The sequence below is a fragment of the Macaca thibetana genome, chromosome 7 (assembly GCF_024542745.1).
Source record: "Macaca thibetana thibetana isolate TM-01 chromosome 7, ASM2454274v1, whole genome shotgun sequence".
Classification (NCBI taxonomy): Eukaryota; Metazoa; Chordata; class Mammalia; order Primates; family Cercopithecidae; genus Macaca; species Macaca thibetana.
Window position 1 is genome coordinate 49496108 of NC_065584.1, and position 27018 is coordinate 49523125.

Below are 27018 nucleotides of genomic sequence, written 5' to 3' on the forward strand. Positions count from 1 at the left end.
AAGAGTGGTTGAGGGAACAGTAAAAAACTTGGCTTGCGCTAGGAACTGTCACGTCAGAGTGACCCCTCATTAAGTGGGGAAGAGTGACAGGAAGAGAACAAGTGCACATGACAGCAAATCTTGAAGTGGTTTGAATTTTAATCCGATTGTAAATAGGGCATCAGCCTTTTTTTACTCCTAAATATTAATACGTCAGTGTGTATTTCCCCCCCAACACAGGAACATTATTTTACATAGACACAGTATTATTGTGAAAATTAGAAAACTAGCAATACTGTGATCTATCAACTTTCTTTTTTTGGGGGGGTAATTTTCCCTATAAAGTCCTTCATAGCTAAAGAAAATCCAAGATCACACCTTGCATTCAGTTGTCTGCTTTAGTCTGGAAAATAGCTGCTTAGTATTTCTTCAGGTTTTTTTGTTTGTTTTTGAGACGGAGTTTCGCTCTGTCGCCCAGGCTGGAGTGCAGTGGCGCGATCTCCCGCTCACTGCAAGCTCTGCCTCCCGGGTTCACGCCATTCTCCTCCCTCGGCTTCCCGAGTAGCTGGGACTACAGGCGCCCGCCACCACGCCCAGTTAATTTTTTGTATTTTTTAGTAGAGACGGGGTTTCATCGTGTTAGCCAGGATGGTCTCGATCTGCTGACCTTGTGACCCGCCCGCCTCGGCCTCCCAAAGTGCTGGGATTACAGGCGTGAGCCACTGCGCCCAGCAGTATTTCTTCAGTTATCATGACATGAAGATTTTCGAAGAATACAAACCATTTATTTTGTAGAATATTCCTTAATTTAGGTTTGATTTTTTTGTTGTTATTTGATTCAAGTGATGCATTTGTGGCAGGAATACTACAGAAATGACCTTGTATTCATTCATGTCAGAGCATTGTATTAGGGACATGATGTTAGTTGTTTTATTGCTGATAATGTTAACTTTGATCACTGGCTGAAGATTTATCCCTGATAATGTTTCTACTTTTACCTTTGTAATTAGTATCTTGTGAGGAAATACTTTGAGAATATGTACACGTCCTGTTTACGCCTCAACATTTCACTCATTAATTCTAATATCTGATGATTCTTGTTTGAATTTATTATTACAATGGTTGCCAAATGGTGATTTTCTAATTCCGTCATTCCTTTCACATTTATTACTGGTTTTCTACTGTGAGGTTATCAGGAGTTTTTAAAGCAGGAGAATTATATGATTTGATTTAAATCATTAAATGAGCTCTTATTTCTGTGTGAAGAATGATAGCTAAGGGAAAGAAGAGAAACAGGGATACTAGTTGGAAAGTTATTGCACTTTTGTGAGCTAGCAGTAATGGAGAGTGATTTGGACTAAAGTGGTGGCAGTGGAGGTGGAAATGTGTGGATGGATTTCAGATGTGTAGGGTGCTATGGTTTGAATGTCCTCTTCAAAACACGTGTCGAAATTTAATTGTAATGTAATGGTATTGCCATGTGGGGCCTGTAAGAGGTGATTAGATCATGAGGGCACTGTGGATGAATGTCATTTCTAGAATGGGTTAGTTATCTTGGGAGTGGGTTCCTAATACAAGGATGAATTTCACTGGATTTCAGCTCTCTGTCTCACATATTCGCTTGCTCTTCTGATCCTCTGTCGTGGGATAATACAGCACAAGGCCCTTGCCAGATATCAGTGCCATACTCTTGAACTTCTAAAACCGTGAGCCAAATAAACTTTTCTTGTTTGTTATTACCTAGTCTGTGGTATTCTGTTATAGCAGCAGAATATGGGCTAAGACATAGGGTTTGCAGAATTGGATATAGAAAGTAAGGGGAAAAAAGGAATTTCAATTGCTTTTTCCTGCGAATGAAGCATTACAATTGATGTTTTTATTTTTGAACAAATTGATAGATAAAAGGACTTGAATTACTTGGAAGACTGGCCACTTAATTTACCTAACACTCGTTAAAACATTCCAGTTGTAATTCTTTTTTTTTTTTTTTTTTTTTTTTGAGACTGAATCTTGCTCTGTCACCCAGGCTGGAGTGCAGTGGCATGATCTCTGCTCACTGCAACCTCTGACCCCCCGGGATTCAAGCGATTCTTCTGCTTCAACAGCCCGCGTAGATGGGATTACAGATGTGCACCACCATGCCCCGCTAATTTTTGTATTTTTAGTAGAGACTGGGTTTCACCATGTTGGCCAGACTGAGCGCACACTCCTGACCTCAGGTGATTCGCCCTCCTTGGCCTTCCAAAATTCTGGGATTACAAGCCTGAGCCACTGCACCTGGCCTCTAATTGCAATTCTTTCCTGGGGAGTTCCGATTTAGACCACAATAGTTCAAGAAAGGGGTGAAGAAAGCTAAAGGTTAATAGTTGCAGAAGGGTTGGCCTTGGAGGTAAACCATAAGTACTCAAAACTTGTTTAGGTATCCAGTTAATCTTTTAATTAACATCATTACCTGTGTGTGATAAACACTATTTGAGCACCTAGTGCACTCAATATTTATTAATAATTAAGAATTTGGGGGCTCTTTCGGCCGGGCGCGGTGGCTCATGCCTGTAATCCCAGCACTTTGGGAGGCCAAGGCAGGCGGGTCACCTGATGTCAGGAGTACGAGACCAGCCTGACCAACATGGTGAAACGCTGTCTCTACTGAAAATACAAAAATTAGCTGGGCGTGGTAGTGCATGCCTGTAGTCCCAGCTACTCCGCAGGCTGAGGCTGAGGCAGAAGAATTGCTTGAACCCGGGAGGCGGAGGTTGCCGTGAGCTGAGATCGCGCCTAGCCAGATTCCTTCTCAAAAAAAGAAAAAAGAAAAAAAGGCCAGGCGTAGTGGCCCATGTCTGTAATCCCAGCCTATTGGGAGGCCTAGGCGGGTGGATCGCCTGAGATCAGGAGTTCAAGACCAGCCTGGCCAACACGGTGAATCCCGGTCCCTACAAAAATTAGCCGGGCATGACGGCGGGTTCCTGTAATCCCAGTTACTTGGGAGGCTGAGGCAGGATAATCGCTTGAACCTGGGAGGCGGAGGTTGTAGTGAGCCGAGATCAAACCACTGCACTCCAGCCTGGGCGACAGAGCAAGGCAACTCTAAATGTATACTATTTTATGACGTATCTTATTATTTTTAAATTGAATACCTCAGGAAATGTGATGCCCAATGTATCTAGCTTCCAAATACTGTGCTTTGGGGATACTATCGTAAGAATTATTTGTTATTTTCAGGTTTACAAATTGGTCTTTAACTTGCACTGCTAAGCAGTAGTATCAACACCACACCCCTCTCCATTATCACAGAAATTAGAAGAAATTTTTTTTTTTGAGATGGAGTCCCGCACTGTCGCCTCAGCCTCCCGAGTAGCTGGGATTACAGGTGTCGGCCACCACTCCCGGCTAATTTTTTGTATTTTTAGTAGAGACAGGAGCGGGGGCTAGGCTGGTCTTGAACTCCTGACCTCGTGATCTGCCTGCCTCCGCCTCCCAAAGTGCTGGGATTATAGGCGTCCCGCGCCCGGCCAGAATTTCTTATCTAGAAAGGTTCACCATCATTTCAGAATATATATATTTCCATATGACATTATTCCAGTATCTCCTATGGTAATTTGATTAAAATCAGGTTTCTGACCCTTTGCCTCTTAGAGTTCACATTCTTTACCATTAGATTTAGAGACTGTAATTCTTTCCTCCCAGCTTCTGTCATTTGAGGAGAATAATAGCACCCTCCAAACGTCCTGTCGCTCATTGCCAGACAATTACTCGAAAGAGAATTTATGTTAATTGACTCGAAGCCTCCTTTTCTGAATTTAACTCTCCTTCATCAGACCATACTAAAGAAAATAGCTAATCCCCGCGGCTGTTCAGGGAAACTAACCTCTCAGAGATTGGACTTTGTTTCTTAAATGCGGAGCCCAAACATGTAGGAATCCGGTATGCCATTTGATGGAAGTTGGATGGCCTTGATATGTATTTATGTAAACAAAACATACTGGTTGGTAAATATTTTTAAACACTTTGTTTAAAAGATTCAATGACTCTGTAATGATAAAGACTCGCATGTTTTCAATGATCTTTGGATACATATACAAACATTCTTAAATCTAAGTACAATTAAATATTTAGAACACTCTTAAAAAATAATTCTGAAGTGCCGATCTAACAGTACGTTACACATTTGTTTACAAAAGAAACTACGGGGAGGAGCAAACCATGTAGTTAAAATACTCCTCAAGAGGTAGAAATGTAAAGCACTGTGACAGGCGCCCGGCTAGCTCAGTCGGTAGAGCATGGGACTCTTAATCCCAGGGTCGTGGGTTCGAGCCCCACGTTGGGCGCGGCTTTAAATTTTTCTTCTGAAACTTAAATGGTTTCTCTAAAGCACCTGAACTACAGAGTTCTTAAGCCCAATTAGTTTAAACACTTTCAGTATTAACCAGATTCTCCAGTAAAAAGTTCTCCTTTTGTAAACGAAACAGGTCACAAACTGTGCTTGTGCAATTGAAATCACATGTCCCCTCCCCGTGTTCTCTTTAAAACACACAGGAAACCAAATGCCCACTGTTGAAGACTAGTTTTTTGTGTTACTATGCATACTTGCATAGTTGGTAGTAGAGGGCAGTTTTAATTGTTATCTTAACAAACTTATGAGCGCCACATTTTGGCTGCTTTTCTAAAATTTAAGAGACCGGATGTAAAAACATTTGGAGGCACCTGAGGACTCGGAAGAAAAAGAACCAATTTATCCTTCTCTGTTTCTCTCTCTCTGTGTCCTTCTTTTTCCTCCACTCAATATGGAGTCTATCCCTGAAGAAATATATAGTGAAAAATAGTTCTTTTTGTAGTGAGATTTATACCACCAGTGCATACATCAAGTTTTCTTCCATTCTTCTTGGGGATGGATACTAGGAAATTAAGATTCTAGTAAAGGCTCTTTGAAGACGTACAAAACAACTGAGATGTGAAAATTTGGATAGGCAATTGGATATGCGAGGGAGGAAAGGTTTCCGCCTTCTCCCCTTTGCACTGAGAACTGTGAAGTCATCAGAACGTCCTCGCCCACTCGAACCACCACAGCCAGACACATTCCAGGATCTCACCCACCAGAACACGGAGGTGAACGGTTTATGCTCCTTCATACCTGAAGCCAATCCTACCTAAAGCACTGGATCCTGTACCCTCCACGTGTCATCCCCCAGCTCGCCACTAAAGGATCAATTTTTCTCCTTTCTTGATTTTTCCGTTCAACACACAAACATGCTGTTATTTATCTTAAAAACTTCGACCTAGTTTCCTCACAGGCTGCCATTCTATTTCTCTGTTCCCCTTTGTAGCAAAAGCCCATCCCCTTTTGCCTAAGCTCAAGTTTCCCCTCCCTCCCACCTCTTAACCCTGACAATGCCCTTCAGCCATAGACCAAAAAATAAACTAAAATAAAACAGAAAACCCCCACACCTGTTGTCAAATACGTTTAATTTATTACTCATGGCAATAAGGGAGAAGTGTGGGGTAATTCAGTAAGATGGTGATTATAGGATCTTGGCTTTTGTTGGGTAATTTGGGGGAGGGTCTAAGTAAGTAGGGGCTTGTTCTGAATTGTGTGCTCTCAGAAAACCAGGGCAATTCTAGGATCTGAAATCTAAAAGGATGGCAGACTAAAGGAGGGATAAAGGTGAAACAAAGTAACAGTCACTCCTTTAGCAAGAGGGATGTTTGGTGTTTTGAGTTGCACAGTGACCAACTTGTCTGAAGGGTATGTTATGTGAAAAACAGAAGAAAAGCATAGTTTGCTGAAAGCATCATATCAATCTGTAATAGCATTGAGGCTTACCTGTGTTAAGATTAGTTCCCAGATGTCAGGCACTACTTCTTGCTCTTCTCAACCCACTCTAGTCATGACTTCCTGCCCCTCCCGCCACACCCCACTAGTCTACTAAACTGTACATGAAAAGGTCATCATTCATCTCCACAAAATCAAATTAACTGCAAGGCCTAATTTACTTGGACTATCAGAAATCTATTACAAATTTGATCACTCCATGCTGGATCCACATCTCCCCTTTGGCTTCCAGGACACTAATGCTCTTGTTTTCTCCCCTATCTCACCAGCTACTTCCTTTCTCTCCTGTCTCTTCACTTGGGAGTGCTCAGGGATGGGTGAGTCCTTGTTCCTCTTCTCTATCCACACTCATGCACTTGGTGATCTTACAGTTTTAAATACCAGACACTTGCTGATGATTCACAACTTTTTTTTTTTTTTGAGACGGAGTCTCACTCTGTCGCCCAGGCTGGAGTGCAGTGGAGTGCAGTGGCATGATCTCGGCTCACTGCAACTGCCGCCTCCCGGGTTCAAGCAATTCTCCTGTCTCAACCACCCGAATAGCTGGGACTACAGGCATCCCCCACCACACCTGGCTAATTTTTGTATTTTTAGTAGAGATAGGATTTCACCATATTGGTCAGACTGGTCTCAAACTCCTGACCTTGGGTAATCTGCCCGCCTCAGCCTCCCAAAGTGCTGGGATTACAGGCATGAGCCACCGTGCCCGGCTGATTCAAAACTTTTAAGAGAGCCCAGATCTCTCCCTTAAATGTCAAACGTCTATATCCATTTGGATGTGTGGTAGATAACTCATACTAAACGTGTACAAAAACTCTTGATCTTTGCCCCAAAACTTGTTTCTCATGTAATTTTTCTTTTTTTCCCCACTAACGGCAACACCATCCTTCTAGATGCATGAACAATACTGGAAACATTATTGATTCCTCTCTCTCCAACCCCATTGTGAAAGTGTCTTTCAATATTCCCCTGCCATACTGACTGTGAGCTTGGCCACGTGACTAACTTTGGCTAATAGGACAACAGAAAGCATGATGCAAACAGTGTCTTGAGGAGAACTCACACAATGGGGTTTGGATCCAAGCTGCCAAGTAATAAATCAGTATCCTGAGACCACCATGCTGAGGGAGCCTAAGCCAGCCACGTGGAGAGAAGCATGTGGAAGACAGAGAAGGCATGGAGTGAGCACTGACACTGAGACTTGTAAACAAGGCTGTCCTAGACCTTCCACCCCAGCACACCAATTAAATACAGCCAGGTGTCTATCTCCAGCTCATACTACATGGAACAGAACTGCTCACCTGAGTCTTGCCTGAATTCTGACCCACCCCACCATAAGCAAATAGGATTCATATTGTTTTAAGCCATTAACTTTTAGAAGTTTGTCACATAGCAATAGGTAACTGAAACATCCACGTAAGATCTATCAGGAAATCCTGTTGGTCTACCTTCCATGTATCCAGAATCCAGTAGTTCTCATCTTTACAGCTAGCACCCTGGCTTAGAAAACATCATCTCACTGAGATTACTGCAATGGTTTCTTAACTGATTTTCCTGCTTCAATTTGTCTCTTTAAACTCTATTCTTGACACAACATCCAGAATAATCCGGTTTAAACAAGCCAGATCTTGTCAATTTTCCACTCAAAACACTCCAAGGATATGCTGTTTGACTCAGTAAGATGTATCCTTATAAGATATACCCCCACTCCCCCATCTACTATTGCTTCTCTTCTTGCTCACTCTACACGAGCCAAATTGGCCTCCTTATCAATCCTGGAATATGTTAGGCATGCCTTTCCTTAGGTTTTTTTGTTTGTTTTTTGAGACAAGGTCTCACTCTGTCACCCAGGCTGGGGTGCAGCGGTGTGATCTTGGCTCACTGCAGCCTCCACCTCCCGGGTTCAAGCAATCCTCCTGCCTCAGCCTCAGGAGTAGTGGGATTACAGGCATGCATGACCATACCTGGCTAATTTTTGTATTTGTGGTAGACATGGGGTTTCACCATGTTGGCCAGGCTGGTCTCGAACTCCTGACCTCAAGTGATCCACCCGCCTCAGCCTCCCAAAATGCTGGGATTACAGGGATGGGCCACCACAACTGGCTTCCTCTTCTTACAAAGACACCAGTCTTACTGGATCAGGGCATCACCCTAATGATCACGTCTTAATTTGACTACATCTGCAACTCTTTCCAAATAAGGTCACGTTCACAAGGTACAGGGGTTGGGACTTCAACCTATCTTTTTGAGGGGCATAATTCAAACCATAACAGAAGGCTACATTCCTTAACTTCAGCCACTAGTTGTCTGCTACTTTATAGCCAGTTTTAAAGCTCTATTTCAGTCACAGGTCCTGTTTTTGATATTATTCAATGATGAAAACTTCTCATAAATAATCTAAATTCAACAAAAGATGAAGTCAATATAAATGTAAAGTTCATGTTTACTGAAAAAAGAGATAATGTTAATAAAATAGTAAATCCATCCAATTGGCAATTAATAGTATATCTATTCCTGGCAATCCTCCTGGGAGGGTTCAAAGTTAAGAAATAGACAAGCCTCGTTCTAATGGAGCTTATATTCCAGAAAAGAAGATAAAACCTCTGTTGAAACGATGACAAGGTAAAAGTTAGAAGTGCCCCAATTATGGGTACTGTGCTTAGGGAAAGAGTGCTATGGAACAGTGGTAGGACTAGAGGAGACAGGTATCCCAAAAGAATGAAGCCAGCAAAATTTCAACAAGAGGTAGTTCATTAAAAACAAATGAAAAAATAAAATAAAAAGTTAAATGATTGAGTACATATTTCAAAGAACCTCTGCCCTGAGAAGATATAAAGCACAAACACAAAGATTAATGGCATTGTGAATACATTTTTACAAAGCAGTTGTAACCTTATATAAAAATGAAGTATCTTTTTTCTTAGAAATGTAGAATTGCTCATTAAAAAAATGGTGAAGTTAAAAAGTGAACATTTCCACACTTTGCTTAACAAATGCTTGACCATGTTACCAAACGTTCTCAGTCCAAAGATCAAATATATTTCTGGAAAAACAACATTATTATAATATGGACACCCAAGCACCAAAATAAATAATTTTTTTAAATGGACCCATGTTAGTATTTGAAATAACTAGTAATTGTTAACACTATTTATGATTTAAATGGAGTAATTGCTGGAAATAAAATTAATGAGCCCAGAACAGGTTATGTGAACTGTGGAGAAATACTCTTCTTTTTGAAAAACAAGCCACATAGGCTGGGTACGCTGGCTCACGCCTGTAATCCCAGCACTTTGGGAGGCGGAGGTGGGTGGATCACGAGGTCAGGATATCGAGACCATCCTGGCTAACACGGTGAAACTCTGTCTCTACTAAATACACAAAAAATTAGCTGGGCATGGTGGCGGGCGCCTGTAATCTGGTGCCTGTAATCCAGATACTCAGAAGGCTGAGGCAGGAGAATGGCATGAACCTGGGAGGTGGAGCTTGCAGTGAGCAGAGCGCCACTGCACTCTAGCCTGGGCAACAGAGGGAGACTCTGTCTCAAAAAAAAAAAAAAAAAAAGCCACATAACAAACTTCCAAAATCAAACTGCTTTACTATACTTTATTGATATTAACACAACAGATTTCAGTAAGCACCAGCTACCATGTTACCAGTACACAAGAGAAACAAAGTCAAAAGAATTATATATTAATGCAAAGAGTAAACACAGAATGCTTTCACTTCCACTATACTCCTCTGTAACAAAACATCCTACATACTTTGTACAATTTGCTTATAATTGGTTAAATATTTAATATGAAGCAAGGTTGATTTTTTAATCAAACTTCTATTTCTCAGTGGAAAACGCTCTCTTCATCAGAGGTGGTTGAGTTTTCCCAACATCAAACATCATTTCCAAAGGTGGGTTATTGAGAGAACACCAATCAGGTATACGGCCCGTCTGATTATAATATTCCTTTGAAACAGAACGGCTCCCAAGTATATCTTGTAATGCTCCAAAAATAGCCCCTGTGTGACAAAAATATTTTTTATAGCTAAGATGAAAACTTTTACTAGAAAACTTTATGTACATATACATCTACTTCACTATATGACAAAAGTGGATTGGTAAAATTCAGCAATGCATTGCCACAATCTTCAAAGTAATTCCAGTCAAGCTATTCTTTATTTTATATTTTGAATAACAGAGTAAGCCATAACTCCGTGTTAAAGTAATTGAAATGGCCTTTAGCAGGTTAAGAGTGAACATGATAACAAGTATTATTGCATTTAAAAGCAAGTTAGATAGAGTGAAGTGGAAGGTATTTTCAACTTTGTGTAAATACAATCAACAAGATTCTGAGTTTTCCCTCTCACAACTAAGGTTACATATCAATAAATAAAATGGTACTGCAAAACCCAATAAACATCATCATAATGTCCTAACATTCTATACTGAAGACCTTATTAAGACCCACAAGGCAGTCTTTTAAAAACAATTCCATTACTAAATCAATTTGTCCTAGATCAAAACTACATTTATACCAAATCCTATTTTACAAGAAATTATATAACATTCATTTTAAAATGTCACACTACTTTGTTTTTCTCTCTGAATGTACAATCCTGATACCTTCTAGCTCTGCATCATAAAACATATATCAGAACGTATATAAATGTACATATTCATTATTGTTTTTCCCTTCAAAGTAGTTACAGCTGACCTTTGAACAATGCAGGGATTAGGGGTGTGCACCCACAAGCACCTGAAAAAATCCATGTATAATTTTTGCCTCCCCCAAAACTTAACTACCAATAGTCTACTGTTGACTGAGAAGTCTTACCAATAACATGAATAGTCAATTAACACATAAACAGACCAGTATCTACATATGTATTTTTTATACATTCATGACATATCTTTTTCTTAATTTTTTTGATATTTCTAGGCTACGTGGTTTGTCTGTTTTTTCCAATTGCTGCAAATCTTCAAAAATTTTTCCAACATTATTTCCTAAAAACAGCATATCAATGGACCCACATAATTCGAACCCATGTTGTTCAAGGGTCAACTGTACTTATTAGGTTATTTCCTTATTTCGGTGAAACCATCATTACTTAAAACATTTAATGAACTCAGCCACAAATACAGTTATAAAATAAAGAGACCAATTTTCATATGTGGCTCACTAAATTTGCAAGACATTAAAATAAACATTTTAAGAAATGGTAAGCCGGGCACAGTGGCTCACACATGTAATCCCAGCACTTTGGGAGGCCGAGGCAGGTGGATCACCTGAGGTCACGAGTTTGAGACCAGCCTGACCAACATGGAGAAACCCTGTCTCTACTAAAGATACAAAAAAATTAGCCGGGCGTAGTGGCGGGTGCCTATAATCCCAGCTACTAGGGAGGTGGAGGCAGGAGGATCGCTTGAGGCTGGGAGGCGGACGTTGCAGTGAGCTGAGATCGCATTATTGCACTCCAGCCGGATGCGCAACAAGGATGAAACTCTGTCTCAAAAAAAAAAAAAAAAAAAAAAAAAAAAAGGTAGCATCCATCACTGGAATAAATTCATAGCTTTCACTATTTTGAGGGATGACTTTAACTAAATGAGGAAGTTAATATCACAGTGCAAATGCCAAGAGAATTAGATATAAAATTCTGACAATTAATATAATTTAAGAAAAAGTCAGCTGGGCGTGGTGGCTCATGCCTATAATCCCAGCACTTTGGGAGGCCGAGGTGGGTGGATCACGAGGTCAAGAGATCAAGACCCTCCTGGCCAACATGGTGAAACCCCATCTCTACCAAAAATACAAAAAGTAGCTGGGCATGGTGGTGCGCGCCTGTAGTCCTAGACACGCGGGAGGCTGAGGCAGGAGAATTGCTTGAACCTGGGAGGCAGAGCTTGCAGTGAGCCCAGATCGCACCACTGCACTCCAACCTGGTGACAGAGTGAGACTCCATCTCAAAAAAAAAAAAAAAAAAAAAAAAAAGAAAAAGTCAATGTTAGTTGTATTTATCAAGTGGGCAATTCTGAACCCTGAATGATTTATTCTAATATATCCATTAATAGTGTCATTCAGAGACCAAATACTATATAATCACTATATTTTAAAAGTGAAATTCTTACCTCCCAACCAGGCCACACAATTAGCTTTTGCAGGTGGAGTATGAATTCGAAATGTCTTAGTGCCAAGGGCTTTTTTATATTTTGGTTTTTCTACCAAATACCTTATTTCTGCAAGCAATCTGTGGAGAAATCCTGGCAACATAGAAGTGCCCCCTATGACTACCAAATTCTCTGCTAGTTGCTTCCTGGTGTCTATTGGACACTGTTATTAAAAAGAAAGAAAAAAAGAAGGACTTATTCTGAACTGTACAAATAATGCTTGACTGAACTTAAGAAAATATACATATTATATATACTATGATTATACATATTATTATTATAATACTACAGATTAAACAGGTGATCATTTGTATCACAAAAAGGGCCACGGCAAGGTTTCTTTCATGTAGCAAAGCAAGTATAACCACCATAAAAATACTGCCAAATATATACACAAACTTAAAAGATTTTAAAATATTTTAAAGTCTAATAGCATAGCATTTTACATTCCATAGGGTATACGGCAGTAATATGTGAGTGTTCTCACTGTCAGGGTAGCAATGATTAAGTAGGGCAAAGAGCATGAGAAGAAATAACTTCTCTTTTTTGGGGTAAGGGAAGTATGTGGAAATTTCGTTTTTCCAAGGTGTATTCAAGTGCCAGTTGTTAAGTGGGAAGATAATACTCCTAGAAAAATTATGGTTCTACATCAGTTCTCTTTAAGAGTTAGCAATGATAAGGTCCTTCAATGAATGGAGCCCTAGAGGCAAACATATCTTCCAAGGCAATGGTATTTCATGCGAAGCCCTATAATTACATAGTCATTAAAAAAAAGAGACATATTATTACCATATGTCCTGTGGAATTTAAAATTGAATACTATACAACCCTGAATTGGAAGGAACCATAAACCACACTAGGTACTAAATAAAAATCTGGTCCTGACTCTTAAAAGAATGCACGTCACTGGGCACGGTGGCTCATGCCTGTAATCCAAGCCCTTTGGGAGGCTGAGACAGGTGGATCACCTGAGGTCAGGAGTTCAAGACCAGCCTGACCAAAATGGAGAAACTCCATCTCTACCCAAAAACACTAAATTAGCCAGCATGGTGGCACATGCCTGTAATCCCAGCTACTTGGGAGGCTGAGGCAAGAGAATCGCTTGAACCCAGGAGGTGGAGGTTGCAGTGAGCCGAGATCACACCATTGTACTCCAGCTTGGGCAACAAGAGCAAAACTCTGTCAAAAAAAAAAAAAAGGCAGGTACAGTGGCTCACGCCTGTAATCCCAGCACTTTGGGAGGCAGAGGTGGGTGGATCACAAGGTCAGGAGTTCGAGACCAGCCTGGCCAACATGGTGAAACCCTGTATCTACTAAAAATGCAAAAATTAGCCAGGCATGGTGGTGGGCGCCTGTAATCCCAGTTACTTGGGAGGCTGAGGCAGAAGAATCACTTGAACCCAGGAGGCGGAAGTTGCAGTGGGCCAAGATCACGCCACTGCACTCCAGCCTGGGTGACAGAGCGAGACTATCTCTAAATAAATAAATAAATAAATAAATAAGCACATGTCCATGGCACTCATTATCCTGGGGTTTGGAATGCTGTAGATGCCATTTCTCAGTGCCAAAGTAAAACTCATGAACTATAACATTTTAAAATAAAAGTTTAAAAAGTTTTAAAAGAGGACCGTATTCTGTAAAAATTAATAAAATTCAATAAGCAGATTAGTTGTTGACACATATTAAAAATAATATGTGACAAGGATTGCTAGTTGCCTAAAATAACATTTAAAATTTTTATTTAAAGGACTGTGATAATAAAGGGAATTTTTTTGACAAGATAAAATACCTGTATAAGGGAATCCAATATTAAAGTGGCAACTGATTTCTCTTCATTATCTTGTTCAAAAAGAATTTCCACAACTGAATCTCTAATGGGATTTGAAAAAGAGAGCTTTCTGTTGGTGTCACATATTATTACACAGAATATACCATGATTTCCATTTACATAGTATTTTTAAGTACCAATACTACATTAACAAAGAATAATTATTAAAATACAAGTTGTTCTCATTTGTAAATGGAAAGGATAACAATGCCTGCCTCAGGGGTTGAGGTGAAGATGCAATAAGTTAATAGAACAGGGTCTGCCTAAATTATTAGCTGTTACTATTATTATGTATACATTTACATTTATTTTGTGTCCAATTATAACTCCCCAAACCTAAGAAAAGAAAAGAAATAGTATTCTATAATAATAAGATTCAACAAGCAGATTAGCTGGTGATACAAGAGATTTATAAGCAACCACCCCCCCCCCAATTTCTTTTTTAAAATAATACAAGGATCACCAGTTGCTTAGTAAAATATCCATTTTCCAATTTATTCTCAAATTAAAATAACTATTACTTTTTGGTAGCATGAGGAAGATCTTTGTGGTGATGAAAGAGTTCTATATGTTTAAAAAAATTATATATATTATATTTAAGGTATACAACATATTTTGATATATATATACACACACACACAGAGTGAAGTAATTACTACATTCAAGCAAACTAACCTATCCATCACCTTCCATAAGTAGTAAGAGCACCCAAAATCTATTCTTAGCAAAATTTCAGTATAGAATACAGTGTTACTAACTAAAGTCCTCATGCTGTACATTAGATCTCTAGGCTTATTCATCACTCACAACTACAAGTTTGTGTCCTTTGACCCTCTCCTCATTTCCTTCCCCTCTCAACTCCTAACAACTCTCTGTTTCTAGATGTTTCACTTTTTTTTAGATTCCACATATACAAGTGAGATCAAGCAGTAATTTTCTTTCTGTCTGGCAATAGTTCTGTATCTCCATTGTTGTAGTGACTGTAGAAATCTACATATGATAAAATAACACAGAACTAACATATACTTTATGCCAATGCCAATTTACTAGTTTTGATATCATATTATAGTTATATAAGATGTTTAACCATTGGGAGAAACTGAAAGGGTATATGGAACCTCTCTGTATTATCTTTTACTACTGCCTGTTAATCTGTAGGATTTGAAAATAAGATAAAACTCAATTTTTAAGCTGGATATATTGTGCCTCCAACCCATCCCACTAGTTAAAACACTGTATTTACCAGCCTCTGGCCAGATGCAATGGCTCATGCCTATAATCCCAGCATTTCAGGAGGCTGAGGCAGTGCAGGGGAATGGCTTGAGGCCAGGAGTTCAAGACCAGCCTGAGAACTGGTCTCAGCATAGTGAGACCTCATCTCTTAAAAAAAAAAACAGTCTTTCTTGCAACTAGATGTAGTTAAATACCAGACAAGGAGATGGAGGCAGAAGTAATATGTCAGACTTTTTTTTTCCCTTTTGAGACAAAGAGTCTTGCTCTGTGCAATGGTGTGATCTCGCATCAGCCTCCCAGATTCAAGTGATTCTCATGTCTCAGCCTCCCAAGTAGCTGGGATTACAGGTCTGTGCCACCACGCCCAGCTAATTTTTTGTATATTTTCAGTAGAGGTGGGGTTTCACCATGTTGGCCAGGTTGGTCTCGAACTCCTGGCCTCAAGCGACCTGCCTGCCTCAGCCTCCCCAAAGTGTTGGGATTATCGGCATGAGCCACCGCACCCAGCCTATGTTGGACTTTTAATTAAGAGTTAAGCACTTTCTTCTTTCCCTTCTTAGGACTACTTGCTTGAAACAAAAACATGGTAGCTACAACTCCAGCAGCCATCCTGGACCTCAAGGACAAGGGCTACATCCTGAAGATGATAGATGGAAAGATGTTTGGGTCTCTGAGACGATAATATCATCCCTGGATGATCTACCTCTGAACTTCTTTTCTTTTAATTTCACATTTTTTGAGATAGGGTCTTGCCCTGTTGCCCAAGCTGGAGTGTAATGGCACAATCTCGGCTCACCACAACCTCTGCATCCCAGGCTCAAGCAATCCAACAGCACTGGCATCCCAAGGTGCTGGGATTACAGGTGTGAGCCACTGTGCTCAGCCTTGAACTTCTTTTAAATGAGAGATAAACTTCTAACTTGTTGAAGACACTATTTTCAGGTTTGTATAACTGTGGCCAAACCAAATCCTAACCAATACAATACAAAATTAACTATGCACATACAGGTATAAACTCTATTTTTTATAAAATCGGGATATTATGCATAACTATTTTAAAGCGTTTAAAAATTCTTTTCAAAACAAAATCCTCTTCATGAGACTCAATCTACTAGCTAATTCTTTCCACTTCACCACTAAAGTATACTAACTGAGGCCTACAGTATGCTGAACGGGCATAGCTGGTCAGGCCCTTGCCACTATGCCTGCAGACTTCTTCCACCAGTTAAGCTGCATGCTTACAAAGATCCACTCTTCTATTTCCAAATCTTTTCTCAGCTGATTTGATATTAAAATTATATAACTTAACAATTATTACTTAACCAATGAAATATTAAGGTAGAAAACAAGTTGTTCTTTCCATGAATGTGAAAGCTTTGGAACGACAAGTTAGTTTTTAAAAATATTTATAACATAGGTGAGACAACTGTAAAAGTCTAGAAGAAAATAACTAGATGGATTCTGTAAATAGTAGAGATGGGGTTTCACCATGTTGGCCAGGCTGGTGTCAAACTCCTGACTTTAAGTGATCCGCCCGCCTTGGCCTACCAAAATGCTGGAATTACAGGCATGAGCCACCACGCCCAGCCAACTAGATGGATTCTGTACCAAGACTGATTCCTAGTAACTTTAAGCTCTTACTGTACTTATAAAAAGAACAAAAAAGCAGGAAATCATAAATTATGATTTACTGGTTATTATAATTTTAAGTCAGAACTCTATAAGTAGACTTAGCCTCAAAGAATAGGTCTTGGAAAAACATAAATACACACAAAATTTAAGTTAAAATAAAATGTTTAGTATATGATTTTTTATAATGGTCCTTTACTTTAAATAACCCTTCTTTTGCTTTACCAACCAACTACTGGTCAGTATTGTGTCTAATTAGAAGGTTTCAATGGAACTATACCTTTTGGCAGAAACAACATGTTAGGCTGGGCACAGTGGCTCACACCTGTAATCCCAGCATTTTAGGAGGCCAAGGCAGGCGGATCACCTGAGGTCAGGAGTTCGAGACCAGCTTGACTAACATGGAGAAACCTCGTCTCTACTAAAAATACAAAAATTAGCTGGGTGTGGTATGCATGCCTGTAATCCCAGCTACTCAGGAGGCTGAGGCAGAAGAATTGCTTGAACCCGGGAGGCAGAGGTTGTGGTGAGCTAAGATTGCACCATTGCACTCCAGCCTGGGCAACAAGAGTGAAACTCCACCTCAAAATAAAACAAAAAAAACCCCCCACACACACACACACACACAACAAAACACAAAAAACACGTTAGTAAACATAAATTAATTGAGTTTGGAATGTGAGACATACTGGCTTCCTTCATTTGCAATGCATTTTCCTATTTTTTTGGAACCAACAATTCCATGTTGATTGAATTTCCTTTTTTTCTTTAAGAAAATAGAGATGGGGAGCTGGGGGCGGTGGCTCATGCCTGTAATCCCAACACTTTGGGAGGGCAAGGCGGGAGGACTGCTTGAGTGAAGTTCGAAACCAACTGGGCAACAGAGTGAGACTCCATCTCTACAAAAAAAATTTTTTTTTTTGAGACGGAGTCTCGCTCTGTTGCCGAGTCTGGAGTGCAGTGGCTGGATCCTGGGGTCTTACTCTGTTGCCCAGGCTGAAGTACAGTGGTACAATCACAGATCACTGTAACCTCAAACTCCTGGGCTCAAGTGATCCTCCCACCTCAGCTTCCTAAAGAGCTAGGACTATAGGTGTGTACCACCATGCCTGGCTAATTAAAAAACATTTCTTTTTTTTTTTTTGTAGAGACAGGGTCTCAAACTATGCTGCCCAGGCTGGTCTTGAATTTTTGGGCTCAAGATATTCTCCCACCTCCGCCTCCCAAAGTGCTGAGGTTACAAGTGTGAACTACCAGCCAGGCACGGTGGCTCACGCCTATAATCCCAGCACTTTGGGAGGCGGAGGCGGGTGGATCACCTGAGGTCAGGAGTTTGAGACCAGCCCGGCCAACACGGTGAAACTCATCTCTGCTAAAAATACAAAAATTAGCCGGTTATGGTGGTGGGTGCCTATAAGCCTACATACTCGGGAAGTTGAGGCAGGAGAATCACTTGCACCCAGAAGGAGGCTGAAGTGAGCCGAGATCGTGCCATTGCACTCCAGCCTGGGCGAAAAGAGCAAAAACTCTGTCTCAAGGAAAAAAAAAAAAAAAAACCAAGTGTGAACTACCATGCCTGGTCTCTGTATTTCTTTAAATAGTTATCTTCTTCTTTAGACTGAGATCCAATAACAATCAGGAGAAAATTTTAAAAAGTAATTTAATAAACATAACTTAAGAGATTAAAATGATATAAAAATAGCTAGCAAAAAGTACTACATTCTTACTCTTTTGCTACCCTGTCCTACCGTCTTTAACTTCCATGTATTTATGTTCATTCTTTTAATACTTCAAGCTCTACATTAACTCAAAGCCTAATAAGATGTTCAATATGTTACATAATAATAATTTTCTGTGAATCTTCTGACCTTATATTTTACAAGGAAACTTTTACAATATAAATTTTATAAAGTTGCGTTATAAACAAATGTTATATTGTTACTAATATGATTATGTAAGTCCTTAACAACAACTTATATTGGATCATCAGACAGAATAGTCAAATCAATAAATGGCGAATTACTAAGTCCTAAAGACTGAGTATATTTGGAAAAATGCATTCTTTCTAACAAAAAGTTTTAAAGCAGGAGTCAGCAAATACGGCCTGAGAATGAAATCCAGCCACCACCTGTTTTTGCAAATAAAGTTTTACTGGAACACAGTCATGCTCACTCATTTAAATATTATCTATGGCTAATTTTGTGTTCCAACTATAGAGCTGAGTAGTTGCAACAGAGATCATATTGGCCCATAAAGCTTGAGTTATTTATTTTATTTTATTTTTTTTTTGAGATGGAGTTTCGTTCTTGTTGCCCAGGCTGGAGTGCAATGGTGCGATCTTGGCTCACCGCAACCCCTGCCTCCCGAGTTCAAGCAATTCTCCTGCCTCAGACTCCTGAGTAGCTGGGATTACAGGCATGTGCTACCATGGCCAGCTAATTTTGTATTTTCAGTAGAGACTAGGTTTCTTCTTGTTGGTCGGGTTGGTCTCAAACTCCCGACCTCAGGTGATCCGCCCACCTTAGCCTCCCAAAGTTCTGGGATTCCAGGCATGAGCCACTGTGCCCAGCCAAGCCTGAGCTATTTACTATCTGGTCCTTTACTGAAATATTTTGCTAACCCCTATTTTAAAGTGTCATACTTCCTGCCCCACTTCAAAGAATGGCTAGTTTCATGAATTGAACTAATTCTCAATTACCTTCATAAATAGGAGATAATATATTTTTTTTAATTTTTAAAAATTTAAAAAGCTGAATAGGCGGGGCACGGTGGCTCATGCCTGTAATCCCAGCACTGTTGGAGGCCAAGGTAGGCGGATCACCTGAGGTCAGGAGTTTGAGACCAACCTGGCCAACATGGTGAAACCCTGTGTATATTAAAAAATACAAAAATTAGCCAGGCGTGGTGGCAGGCACCTGTAATTCCAGCTAGTTGGGAGGCTGAGGCAGAATCGCTTGGACCCAGGAGATGAAAGTTACAGTGAGCCAAGATAGTGCCACTGCACTCCAGCCTGGACAACAGAGCAAGGTCTTGTCTCAAAAGAAAAAAAAAGCTGAATAAAATAAATCATGAATAATGAGGCTTAACAATAAACACTTAACTGTTAAAATGGCAATAGTGAAATAAAGGCTCATACAAATATTTTTAAAAGCCAAAAGTTTATTTTCATTTACTACTTTGCTCATTAAAATTAAGATCTAACCTGATTGATCCAAGGATGTGTAAAATCTTCTCTCCATCTAACGGATAGTCAACATTTGGGGGTGGGGAGGGACGCTGAAATATAAATATCATAAACGTAAGTCCACACATGTTGTAACCTTTGCAAAAAGATGCTTTTTATTTTTTTTAAACTTACCTCGTTATTCCCATCAATATTAAATTTTGCTGCTTGGATTTTTAGTCCTCGCTTCAGATCACTTACAAAGCAAGTACGCACTTAAAGGAAGAAAAGGAGACCTTGTTATGGCTAGTTGATTACAACTGAACAGAGTGAACCTACACCCCAGTTAAAACAATTCTATTCAAGTGAACATGCTAATCATCTATTCCTTTGGATTTTATAAACCCTATTTCCATCTTTAGTTAGCTAACAGTAATTTGTTCATTAAAAAACCTGTTTTGGCTGGGTGCAGTGGCTCACACCTGTAATCCCAGCACTTTGGGAGGCCGAGGCAGGCGGATTACCTGAGGTCAGGAATTCGAGACCAGCTTGCCCAACAGGGCGAAACCCCATCTCTACTAAAAATGCAAAAAATTAGCCGGGTGTGGTGGTGGGTGCCTGTAATCCCAGCTGCTTGAGAGGCGGAGGCAGGAGAATTGCTTGAACCGGGAGGCAGAGGTTGCAGTGAGCTGAGATCGTGCCACTGCACTCCAGCCTGGGCAACAAAAGTGAAACTCTGTCTCAAAGAAAAAAACCAAAATAGAACAAAACAAAACAAAAAAACAACCTTTTTCATTGACTAAGGTGTCATAAGACATGTTGTACATTCATCTTGTATAAAACCTCATTTTAAAAAAATCATCTTTAAAGAAACTGTTGTTTGACATCTCTTATATAAGGAGAACCACAACAAAAGTTAATTTTACCATCATAAAAAAGTAGCTATTCTAACTGAATAGTATATTTCTTTAAACCAGATTTTCTTTCTCCCTCTCTCTGATTCTTTTTAAGGGATCTTGTTGTGAAAAGATGTTACCAAAAAGAAATTGGGAAAAAAAAGAAATAAAATTAATAAATATCTTGATTAGTCAGAACACAATGCCAATTTTTTTTTTTTTGACAGAGTCTCACTCTATTGCACAGACTGGAGTGCAGTGGCGCGATCTCGGCACACTGCAACCTCCACCGCCCGGATTCATGCGATTCTCATACCTCAGGCACCCAAGTAGCTGGGATTACAGGTGCACGCCACCATGCCCACCTAATTTTTGTATTTTTAGTAGAGACAGCATTTCGCCATGTTGGTCAGGTTGGTCTCGAACTCCTGACCTCAAGTGATCCACCTGCCTTGGCCTCCAAAAGTGATGGGATTACAGGCACGGGCCACTGTGCCTGGCTGGTACAATGCCAATTTTTGCTCTTAGTTGCAATGTAACACTCCTTAGTTTTGGGCTTTTTGTAATGATTGTTCCTCGTTAGCACACCCCAACACTACCGCTTTCTTTCTACTATATCACTTCACTTTTTGCATGTCGAAAACTTTTTCTTTTAAAAATTCTATTGCAAAGTATTTTTTATAATGAGCTGCTTAAAATTATTTCAAGGTAGTTAGGGAATACTTTTTTTAAAGTAGAGATAAAATTGATGTTAAATGCAAGAAATTCGACAACTTGGTTGTATTACTCGTAAAGCATGTTAGCCATATATATTATGAAAAGAATTATGCATAATATATATGATATAATGCATATTGATATGATATATTATACACAATTCTTTTCATAATACATTATGTAGTGAATTTCATTCACTAATTCAAACCACATGTGTTGAGAATCCACAATATGCTACTATGCTAGATAGTGAGCCAGGCGCTAAAGCTACTTGTATGTTTTATATTTTATTCAAGTTCTCGTGACTATCTAAGCAAAGTAAATACCTAGCCTTGAGATCTTTTATTTGTTTTTGAGATGGAGTCAAGATTCCCTTGCCCAGGTTGGAGTGTAGTGGTGCAATCTTAGCTCACTGCAACCTCTGCCTCTGGGATTCAAGTGATCCTCCCACCCCAGCCTCCCAAGTAGCTGAGACTACAAGTGGGTACCACCATGCCTGGCTAATTTTTTGTAGTTTTACTTTTATTTTTTTGAGATAGAGTTTCACTCTGTCATCCACACTGGAGTCCAATGGCATGATCTCGGCTCACTGCAACCTCTGCCTCGCAATTCAAGATCACACAATACAATGAATATGTGTATGCTGCAAGTTAGTTTTTGTTTTTGTTTTCTTTTGAGACAGTCTTGCTCTGTCACCCAGGCTGGAATGCAGTGGTCTGAACTTAGCTTACTGCAGCCTCCACCAGGAGATCCCAGGTTCAAGTGATCCTCCACCTCAGCCCCTCTAAATAGTTGGGACTAGAGGTCTGTACCACCACACCTGGCTAATTTTTGTATTTTTTGTAGAGACAGAGTTTCATCACGTTGTCCAGGCTGGTCTTGAACTCCTGGGCTTAAGTGATTCACCTGCCTTGGCCTCCCAAAGTGCTGGGATTACAGGGGCCAGCCACTACACCCAGCCTGCATATTTGTTTTTAACAGAAAGGGTTTCTACTGTACATACCTTCAGCAACATGCTTTCTTCCTTTACATTATGGACCTTCTTCCAAACCAATACTCTAGCTCTTCTTTTAACAGCTACATGACATTCCTTATAATGAAGTTACCAAACTTCATGCAATAACCCTTTTTAGATGGGATGCACACTTTGAATTTTAATAAATATGCCAGATTGCTTTCCAAAAAGGTTAGTTTGCAATCCTTACTACTAATAATAAACATTCATTTTCCTACCATCTCACTAATACCAGATGTCTTTCAAATTTTTGCCAATCTGATGTCTCCCTGACTAATGGTAGAGTTAAACATCTTTTCACAGGTTGGAGGCCATATGAAAAGAAAACACTCCACATCGTCAACAATTGTTATATCATGGAGGATAGAAATGGAAGAGAGGAAAGGAAACCATTTTACCTGAGATATTTCTGTATTATTTGAACTACTGTAATAAGCAGTACAAATGATTAATATTTTATAACAAATTGAAAAGAATTTAGGTAATTAAAACACATAAAAGATATTAAGTAATATAATGGAAAGCAAGATATATTTTGTAGCTGTAGCTCTAACCCTACCTACTTGTGTGACACTGAACAAATAACTTAACATTTCAGAGCCCCAACTGTATTAGATTATCTCCGGCTCTCATTTAACTCTGAAATCCATTACTGTCTAGCTATTAAGCATCCTAAATTATTAACATTAATGACATGCCAAGTATTGAAGAAGATTATATTTTAAATGTATTTTATTTCAGTGAACAAAAATACCAGAAAACCCAATTTGAACATTATCATAGAAATTCACTCTAGCAAAGTAGAAGCAATCTCACTTAGGTGAATCCAATGTACCGTGTAGTACTTTGGTCACAATTTCAGAATGTTTTAGAAAAATGTATGAAGAAAACTAGAGTAAAAAACATTATACTAATCAAACCAGTAGCTTTCTTAAGCAATTTAACTGTTCTTTCACACTGCAAAATACTAGGTTCCCTGGTAACCCTGTATACTCTATACAATTGAGAAGCTGCTTCAGTAACACATCATCACTATGCCACAGCTTCCCGAAGTGTGAAAAAAAATTGGAATTTGTACTTAAAGAGTATCCCATAGTCTATATATTAAATACTTTTAGGACATTATATTATGAATATATTTTCTATCTGTCTAACTGTTTAGAAGCATATGCCCTACAAACTAACACTTAAGGATGAAAGGGACAAAAATGAGAACTTACTTTACCTTTAATGTCCTCTAAGACACCTTCTGGAACTGAACCTAAAAAAAATATTTCATTTAGAATTATAAAACCTTAGTAATAATTAAAAACAGTCTATTAAATTGCCTTCACATTTCTATTTTTCAGTTTAGAAAAAATTTTAAAAATACAACTACTATAATTTTCTCAAAAAGTCTAACAGAAAAATTTAATTTTGTTTTAGGGAAGAAATACCATCATTCAAAGGCAAGACAAACCATGGAAATCGAAGCAAAAAATTGAAGTTTCAAGTTTATCTTTCCAGTGATAATAAATAGTTGTCAGTAACATGCTAACATATTTTTTAAAAGTACCACACACATGGCGGGCGCCTGTAGTCCCAGCTACTCGGGAGGCTGAGGCAGGAGAATGGCGTGAACCCAGCAGGCAGAGCTTGCAGTGAGCCGAGATCACGCCACTGCACCCCAGCCTGGGCAAAGAGCAAGACTATTTTTTTAAAAAAAAAAGTACCACACACAGTCTTTTAATCTTTTCCTTCAAGGTAAAGGTGACATTTTAAAAATGAGTGAGAAAGTACCTATTCATTCTTTTTTGAATTAGGTTCTATATACTAAATGAAAGAGGCTCATTCAAAGTTCACCTAAGGATACCAAGTATATCTATCTACATGCAATACAGGGAGCCTTTGGAAAGTGAATATTTGGATATGTTACCATTGTTATAAAATTTTGTTGCCAAAAATCTGTCTCAGAAACAAAATTTTCTAACCTAAAGTCTTCGAAACTAAGAATTTTTAACCTTGGGGCCAGGCGCGGTGGCTTACACCTGTAATCCCAGCACTTTGGGAGGCCAAGGTGGGTGGATCACCTGAGGTCGGGAGTTCAAGATCAGCCTGACCAACATGCAGAAACCTCGTCTCTACAAAAAAATACAAAAAGCTGGGTGTGGTGGTGCTTGCCTGTAATCCCAGCTACTCAGGAGGATGAGGCAGGAGAACTGCTTGAACTCGGGAGGAGTGTGGGGTAAGCTGAGATCATGCCATTGCACTCCAGCCTGGGCAAAAAGAGCAAAACTTCGACTCAAAAAAAAAAAAAAAAAAAGAATTTTTAACCCATTGTGAAAAAATATGTAAAAATAGCCGGGCGCGGTGGCTCAAGCCTGTAATCCCAGCACTTTGGGAGGCCGAGACGGGCGGATCACGAGGTCAGGAGATCGAGACCATCCTGGATAACACGGTGAAACCCCGTCTCTACTAAAAAAATACAAAAAACTAGCCGAGCGCGGTGGCGGGTGCCTGTAGTCCCAGCTACTCGGGAGGCTGAGGCAGGAGAATGGCGTGAACCCGGGAGCGGAGCTTGCAGTGAGCTGAGATCCGGCCACTGCACTCCAACCTGGGCGGCAGAGCGAGACTCCGTCTCAAAAAAAAAAAAAAAAAAAAAAAAAAAAAAAAAAAAAAATTAAAAATATTTTCATTGATTTATAAGAATAAATTATTGATATCAGAGAAGATAGACATCTACAGCTGAAAATAAATCATTATTTAATAAGCATAATTATGGCCTTCTTCCACCTGGATCTACATTTGTTGTCAGCTATAACTTTCAGTTCTGAGAGCCATTAAAATTAAGTATTAAAATCAGGTAAACTTAGAAACCACACCATTAAAATGTTAAGCCATAATTTAAAAAAAAAAAAAAGCACATTTAATGTTTAGTTATATGGCAAAATATTTTTACCTTTAGTAAGTATAACTTTAGAATTATTTGTTATTTTACCTTTATTATCTCATCCTTTCCAAAGGCTTACTTTTGTGTTTCATAATATAGTAACAATAGTACATACATGGTTTATAAATAAACAGACATACTCTAGATAATATGTTCAAAGTTTTATTTTACCTGTGGGGCCAGTACATGATAAAAAATTTTTGAAGATTTCCTATCTTTGAGTGTTAAAATTTATCAAGAGGATAAAGATATGCCAGAAGATTTAATCCTGGTTATAAATAGATGAGAGAAATGTAACTTGACTGTAAGAACCTGCAATTTAAAAATAAGTGCTAAAACCTAGAGCATTCCACAACTTCAATGCTCTCTCTTGGAACATGTATATAAATTTTAACATGTGTCAAAGAAATCTGGTAATATGAGAAACTATTTTCTTTAGGCAAATGTAAGGCAGGCCTGGAAATAAAGAGTTTAATTTAGCTAAGAGTAGATGCTGCTTTGGTAAGGAGCTCCTTAATCATAAGGAGCAAATAATCATAAGGGGCAAATAATCATAACTATTTAAATTTTGCAAGTAAAGAATAGAAACAAGAGGCATTCCCTGGCTCTAGCTCTAAAAAATCACTTACATTTCAGTTAGGAAAATAAGAAACATAACATGTTGGTATATAATTCAAACTGTACATTTTTCCAATCAGTGTACTTAGTTTAGCCTTTTTGAGTTACTATGATATATTCAATTTTAAACTAAGTTCTAAACAGTAAATGAAAGAGGCTCATTCAAAATTCACTTAAGGATACTCAAGCATATCTCAGACTTACATGTAATCTTTGCTAAGAACCTGGAAAAGAGACATTTTAAATTCATTTGCATTTTCTTTTTTATTTTTTTTTTTGAGATGGAGTCTCCCTCTGTCACCCAGGCTGGAGTGCAATGGCTCGATCTCGGCTCACTGCAACCTCCACCTCCCAGGTTCAAGCGATTCTCCTGCCTCAGCCTCCGAGTAGTTGGGATTAGAGGCCCGTGCCACCATGCCAATTGTTTTTTTTTCTTTTTTAATGTAGAGACAGGGTTTCACCATGTTGGTCAGGGTGGTCTCGAACTCTTGACCTCAAGTGACCCACTCACCTTGGCCTGCCAAAGTGTTGGGATTACAGGCGTGAGCCACCGTCCCCAGCCGTATTTGCAGTGGGTGCTTTGGCAAATATTTATATGATTTGATTCCACAATTTTGTAGGACTGCATGGCTATCACAGACTCAGATTGTGAGCAGTATTAAAGGGAAAGGTTAGAATCAGTACAAGGTGGACTAGATAAAGAATATCCAAGAATGTATCATTTATAATTTTATGGAAATATTACTGGGTTTAAAGACCTTTACAAAGAACATCTTGCGATGCTATACTGAATTTATTATCTTTGAAGACCTTTTATAAATTACCTGTCACCAAAATATACTAAGACATCACAAAGTTATCTGGAATTTGAAAGCTATAATTGGATCTACAGAATGAAAAATGCTATTAACTTAACTATCAATAAGGAACAACAGGAAAACATAGGTATGCCTAAGTGTCCCGAAAATCTGGCTTTCCAACATATATTCAATGCCCCAGCACTACACTAGGTGCTACAGATTGA

At 39.1% G+C, this 27018-nt stretch overlaps 1 protein-coding gene and 1 non-coding gene across 2 annotated transcripts in view; one reads left to right on the forward strand and one right to left on the reverse strand.

Moving 5' to 3' along the window:
• The first annotated feature begins 4231 nt into the window (after window positions 1-4231).
• Window positions 4232-4304, forward strand: TRNAK-CUU (transfer RNA lysine (anticodon CUU)). The gene has a single exon. It is a non-coding gene; the product is annotated as a tRNA-Lys (tRNA).
• Window positions 4305-9398: 5094 nt separating this feature from the next.
• Window positions 9399-27018, reverse strand: part of ACTR10 (actin related protein 10) — a 36306-nt gene continuing 18686 nt past the window's right edge. Inside the window, exons 8-13 of the mRNA XM_050799711.1 lie at window positions 23673-23708; window positions 20015-20094; window positions 19859-19932; window positions 13756-13837; window positions 11928-12129; window positions 9399-9820 (exon numbers count right to left, since the gene is read on the reverse strand). Coding sequence (XP_050655668.1) covers window positions 9639-9820; window positions 11928-12129; window positions 13756-13837; window positions 19859-19932; window positions 20015-20094; window positions 23673-23708 — 656 coding nt within the window. The 3' untranslated portion in view covers window positions 9399-9638. The remainder of the gene's footprint in view (window positions 9821-11927; window positions 12130-13755; window positions 13838-19858; window positions 19933-20014; window positions 20095-23672; window positions 23709-27018) is intronic.